Genomic DNA, 6,074 nt, shown 5'->3' on the forward strand with positions numbered 1-6,074 from the left:
GCACCTCATCTGAAAATTTCACCAGCTGTTACTTACCAGGGGCGTGTCAGATCCCCCTACGATCGTTATTCCCAGGGGGTTGTTGCCCCTGGGGATCTCAATGTGGGAAATTTCCCCCTCGAGGATTGGGAGGCGAGTGATGCCTGGAAAAAATTGATAGAAAATAAATGAAGTTTGGTATACTCAGTCACACTCCTGTTCCAACATTTTTATGTACATTGAGAAATGTTTAGTTCTGGTGTCTGGAAATTTGTATATAAGCTTAATAAGACTTGTGGGATTAGGGAAGCAGTTAGTCTTATGAGTAAGAAAAAAAGTTTATTTTTAAATGAAAAAATCTTAAAACTGTTGATAAAGGCATATATATATATATATATATATATATATATATATATATATATATATATATATATATATATATATATATATATATATATATATTATTTATTAAATAAATGTGTATATATATATGTGTTTTTATGCACTTGTGTTTGTGAAATATATGCGTGTATAAATACGCCCTGCATAGGTCAGTTTCATAAATATGTGAGTGCGTAAGTATTTAATAAAATTAAATGTACAACCATGAAACAAATGTATCGTTCTATAAACGTATGTATAAAATCTTACGGTTACTTTATTTAGATGCAGAATTGTCTATTTCTGTATAAGTCTTCGTATTTTATTCATGTTTATTTACATAAATACATTCTCGAGAAATGTTTGAAATGTAATCATTGTATGAAAAGCATCAGATAAAAATAGTTTGATTATTTGTTGTTGTTCATGTTTGCTAATGAAAATGTTTTTGTAAAAATGGCCTAGTTATTTTTTGGTATTCATTTTTGTTTTTAAACGTATATATTTTGTGCTGAATGTTAGTCATGTTTCCAGGAGATGAAATTTCATAAAATTCAAGCAAGGTTATTTTCAGTATTCCATAATCTGTATATACTGTATATGTGTGTATATATATATATATATAGATACTGTATATATATATATGTTTATATATAATTTATATATATATATATAGTATATATATATATATATATATATATATATATATATATATATATATATATATATATCATGAGTGTTGATTTTAAAAACTGCAACAAATAAATCCTTGAAGTTTTCAGATCCGAGTGTTAATCAAAAAAACGTTTCTAGTGTACACAATAACCGGTCCGTTTTTTTTTACGAAATATATCTCATTATTAAAGATTAATGAATTCGTAGCTGTTTCACAAATGCGGAGGTTTTGTTAACAAAAAAATTAAAATTAAAAAAACATAGGACAGAAAAAGTTTGTTGCAACCAAATTCTCATCTACTTCCTGGTGGCAATTTAATTGTTGTGTCTTTTTAAAACTATCCTGATAGGAGAGCTGAGTATTGTATGTTGTTGATATTACGTATTTTGAACAGAATACCATTTCAGTTGGTTTTGTCTTACAGTCATGAATGTAACGCCGTAAAAGACTAGTTAAATTATAATCAGAATTACTTACGTCGCGTCTAGTTTCAGTGAACTGCAAAAATCTTTTGTCTTCATTTTATTCCTAAAACACGGGTCGTTTTGTAGATGTGTTACATTGAAACTTGAAACTTGAAACGTGCTCCGTGCGAAAGTAAAGTGACACCACCGTTCAAGGCCTCTTGCAAAATCGCCCCCCACCTCCATCATTCCGTGAAAAAACTACGTTATTCATTTTATGCATAAAATGCAGGTCTTTTTACATGTGTTGAATTGGAACTTGAGTTGTGTCGTATTCAAAAGTACAATATATGATTTGCAAAATGTTAGACAAATGAAGACATTGAAACTTGTAATGTGTCATATGCAAAAGCAAAGTATATGATTTGCAAATTTGTAAACAAATGAAGACACTGAAACTTGAATTGTGTCATATGCAAAAGCAAAGTATATGATTTGCAAAATGGTAAACAAATGAAGAAAATGAAACTTGAATTGTGTCATATGCAATAACTAAGTATATGACTTGCAAAATGTAAAAAAATGAAGACATTGAAACTTAAAATATGCCATTTGCAAAAGTACAATATATGACTTGCAAATTTGTAAACAAATGAAGACACTGAAACTTGAATTGTGTCGCATGCAAAAGCAAAGTATGTGACTTGCAAATTTATAAACAAATGAAGATACTGAAACTTGAATTATGTCGTATGCAAAAGCAAAGTATGTGACTTGCAAAATGGTAAACAAATGAAGACATTGAAACTTGAAATGTGTCACATGCAAAAGTACAATATATGACTTGCAAAATTGTAAAAAGATGAACACATTGTATTTGTTTAAGATTTTTCAACATATTTACCCAACATTTACATGTAAAGCATTTCAAGTTTCGGTATTTTACTCATGAAAAGTCTTGTCCTTTATGAATGAAACGAATAACATAGATTTTTCATAGCAGGAAGATGTACGATTCTGCAACATGGAAAGTCTTCTGTTTTTTGTATAAAACTGAATAACATCGATTTTTCATCGACTATTTTGCAAGAGGCCTTGAAAACGGTCTTGTCACTTCGCTTTCGCATGCAATGCATTTCGATAAACCACGTGCAAACAATATGCAAAGAAGCAGCAACAACGACAAACTCACCATCAGATATGACGTGGATGTTCAGCCTCTTGTTGTTCTTCTCGCTGACGTTGTTTCTTCCTGTCCACCCCCACCGGCCCACTTCGTAAACCCCTACCATTGCCGCCCACCTCAGGTTCTACTACACGAGCGCACGCCCGCAGTGGTCCAGATCCATCTGCGCTTCCGGGAGGGCTGCTCAGAATTGAGGAGGCATGTTGGGTTGTAGTGATAGCAGCAGTGAAAAGTAGTTGATGCAGATGATGTTGCAGTGCCAAAAGCACTGCAGTAATAGCAGCGGGGGCGGTAAAAGTAGCAGTCGTATTTGTAGTTGTAGTATCTAAAGCAGCAGAGTTAGAAGAGGATGCTTCGGCGAGCTTGATTACTGGGGACCTTTCAAAAGGTCCTCACGAATTTCTCCACTGCAAGAAGAAGAGGAAGAGGAAGAAGAGGAAGAAAAACTCATCCCAGAAGGTAGAACACCCATGGGAGAGTCTCGCGGGCACTTTCAGAGGAAGAAAGAAGTTTCAGCAGACACTTGGTTCACGCACTTTTTTTTCTTTTGTTTTTAAATCTCAGTCAGCCTTATAGAGCACTTGACTCGCAGCGTTTCTTTCCTCTGGTTGAGTCTCGAGTGGTCGCGAATTTCCTCGGTCATTTTCTCGCACAACATAGTTTCATGCGGTCATTGAAAGGTTCTGAAATAAAAAAAAAGGTCACTTTAGGTCATGTTGTTGCGTTCAGTCGTAGATCGGATACACGTGTTTTTCAGAGTAAAATGCATCCTGGTATATACAATAGCTTTCCTTCTTTTTATAGAATGTAACTTACAAGGTATCGTACATCTCTGTAGAGTGACAGTAAAGGGAAATAATAATAATAATAATAATAATAATAATAATAATAATAATAATAATAATAATAATAATAATAATAATAATGATGATGGATAGGACAAAATGTTCCTCAGGTACTAACTTTTGCTAAATGTTATACACAAATATATGTGTATAAATGTGTGTGTGTGTTTGTGTGTATTTATAATATGTATGTATACATCTATATATAATATATATATATATATATGCAAATTGTAAAACAGTTTATTTGTATATATGTATATAATATAAATCACGTATGTATTATAATCTATATATAATATACAAATGTATGTAAATATATATATATATGTATGTATATAAAATATAAACAGTTATGTATATATATATATATATATGTGTGTGTGTGTGTGTATATATATATGGTTAAAATCGATAATATCCTGATTACATGTTTTCAGTTTTATTGACAGCTTCCGCAAAAACAGCTGATGATTTTAGAAAGGGTTCGTGACATTCACCGAAGGTCGCTTCCTGTGTAGATATAGATCACTGGAGACACCTCAAGGTAAATTACCCGGCAATTACCGAGTAGGGTTATTTAATGGGTCCCTGAAAAGCTTTCCGGTGAACGCTTCAGCGACACAGTTTCTTTTTTGAATACTGTAGAAATTTTCATAAAACCCTGAAGAATGTTGCATGAAATCGTGAAGGGAATCAGTCGTGAAGAGTTTCGTAAAATCTGAGTCATAAAATCGAAGAAAGTTTTTAAAATTCTGTTTCGTAAAATCTGAAGAAAGTTTCATAAAATCCTGAGGAAAGTTTCATAAAATCCTGAAGAAAGTTTCATAAAATCCTGAAGAAAGTTTTTTAAAATTCTGAAGAAAGTTTCATCAAATCCTGAAGAAAGTTTCATCAAATCCCGAAGAAACTTTCATAAAATCCTGAAGTTTCATGAAATCCTGAAGAAAGTTTCATCAAATTCTGAAGAACGTTTCATAAAACCCCGAAGAAAGTTTCGTAAAATCCTGAAGAACGTTTCATAAAACCCCGAAGAATGTTTCGTAAAATCCCGAAGAAAGTTTCGTAAAATCCTGAGGAAAGTTTTTTAAAATACTGAAGAAAGTTTAATAAAATCCTGCAGGAAATTTCATCAAATCCTGATGGAAATTATAATAACGAATAATACCTAACAGCAATTTTCGGACTTAATTGATTTTATGATTATGAATATCATTATGTACTTTACTGTAAGCCTCACTGAAACGTAATAGTGATATTTTATGATTATAATTATGAATATCATCTACCAGCAGTCTACTATAAGCGTCACAAATGTAATGGCCAGTCTGCCCGTAATAGCGTTTAAAAGCGACAATTATCACATCAGCCACCATCGACATTAACAAGGAAACAACTTTATATATCGGTGATAATTGTTTGTAATTAAAAAAAAAACAAGTAATAATGCGAGTTACTGATAGTTAACGAATTAATTTAATTACTGTTGATTGTAAAGCATTACCAGATATTGCTCCCTAATTAAAGGTCTTTTCAAATTAGCTGTCAGACCCTACGGCAATTAACCAGGGTCATTAGCAACGCTAAACTTTGGATCAAGCGTTGGAATAATACATATATTTTTTTTCTATTATTTGTGTCTCATTATTCGCTGGTATTCATCTGTGCTTTTACCCCCCTCCCAGTTATTCAGTCATGTTGGTCAATAGCTTTTTTTTTATTTTTTGGTTTTTATTTTTTGCGTATCAGTTTTATAAGTGTGAACACTGACACACCCTTGATATTGCGAATATAAATATCAATCGTCATTATTGGCATTAATATTTTGCTATTAATTATTTTTCTCTATGCATATCGATTTTACAAGTGATATCACTGACACTTCCTTGATATTGCGAATATATGAATAGTAATCATCATCATTATCATAATTAATTTTTTGCTATTAATTTTTTCTTGGTGCATATCGATTTTCCAAACTTTCACACTGACACTTCCTTGATATTGCGAATATGATAATAACAATCGTAATTATTATCGTTAATATTTTTCTATTAACTTACTGACATTCTTATTTTTGTTTCCTCTCTGTATATTTTGCGTGTTATCCGTTATTCCTTATTTTTCGTTAGTTTTATTGTTTAATTTCATTAGTCAAAATAGTTTTTTTTTCGATTATACTCGTGTCATCCTATCATAACAAATATAATAATGCCTATTATTATTGTTGTTTGCTCATTGCTATTAAATGTTTTATTATAATTGTTTTCAGTTATTAGTCGGATAATGTTCATCGCTTATTGTTAATTGTCGATTTATGAAAATCAATAAATATCAATAACAGTTCATAACCTTCTTTTTCAATGAGTTTAATGTTAATTGTTTATCGTTAGTCGTGAATGTTGAGCTGTCAGATTTTATGACAAAAATGAGTTAATATTTGTCATCATTACTATTAACATTTTGTTGTTAAATTTATGAATACTATACTGTCTTCATTCAGTTATAATTATGTGATATATAATGTTTATCATCGAATTTCTTAACAAAATCGATTTTACTCAATTTATTATTCAGTTCATGACCTCATGAAGTTCTTAATT

General features: G+C 31.1%; 1 protein-coding gene and 1 long non-coding RNA gene across 4 annotated transcripts in view; one reads left to right on the forward strand and one right to left on the reverse strand.

Moving 5' to 3' along the window:
• The window catches only part of LOC136856602 (uncharacterized), a 346,791-nt gene that overhangs the window by 273,917 nt on the left and 66,800 nt on the right, over nt 1-6,074 (forward strand). The window lies entirely within an intron of this gene.
• Nucleotides 1-6,074, reverse strand: part of LOC136856601 (ligand of Numb protein X 2-like) — a 56,489-nt gene that overhangs the window by 5,120 nt on the left and 45,295 nt on the right. For all 3 annotated transcript variants that reach the window (XM_067134530.1, XM_067134531.1, XM_067134532.1), the window contains exons 2-3: nt 2,633-3,309; nt 37-143 (exon numbers count right to left, since the gene is read on the reverse strand). In XM_067134530.1, coding sequence (XP_066990631.1) covers nt 37-143; nt 2,633-2,732 — 207 coding nt within the window. In that variant the 5' untranslated portion in view covers nt 2,733-3,309. The remainder of the gene's footprint in view (nt 1-36; nt 144-2,632; nt 3,310-6,074) is intronic.

Source organism: Macrobrachium rosenbergii, chromosome 36 (genome assembly GCF_040412425.1).
Source record: "Macrobrachium rosenbergii isolate ZJJX-2024 chromosome 36, ASM4041242v1, whole genome shotgun sequence".
Taxonomy (NCBI): Eukaryota; Metazoa; Arthropoda; class Malacostraca; order Decapoda; family Palaemonidae; genus Macrobrachium; species Macrobrachium rosenbergii.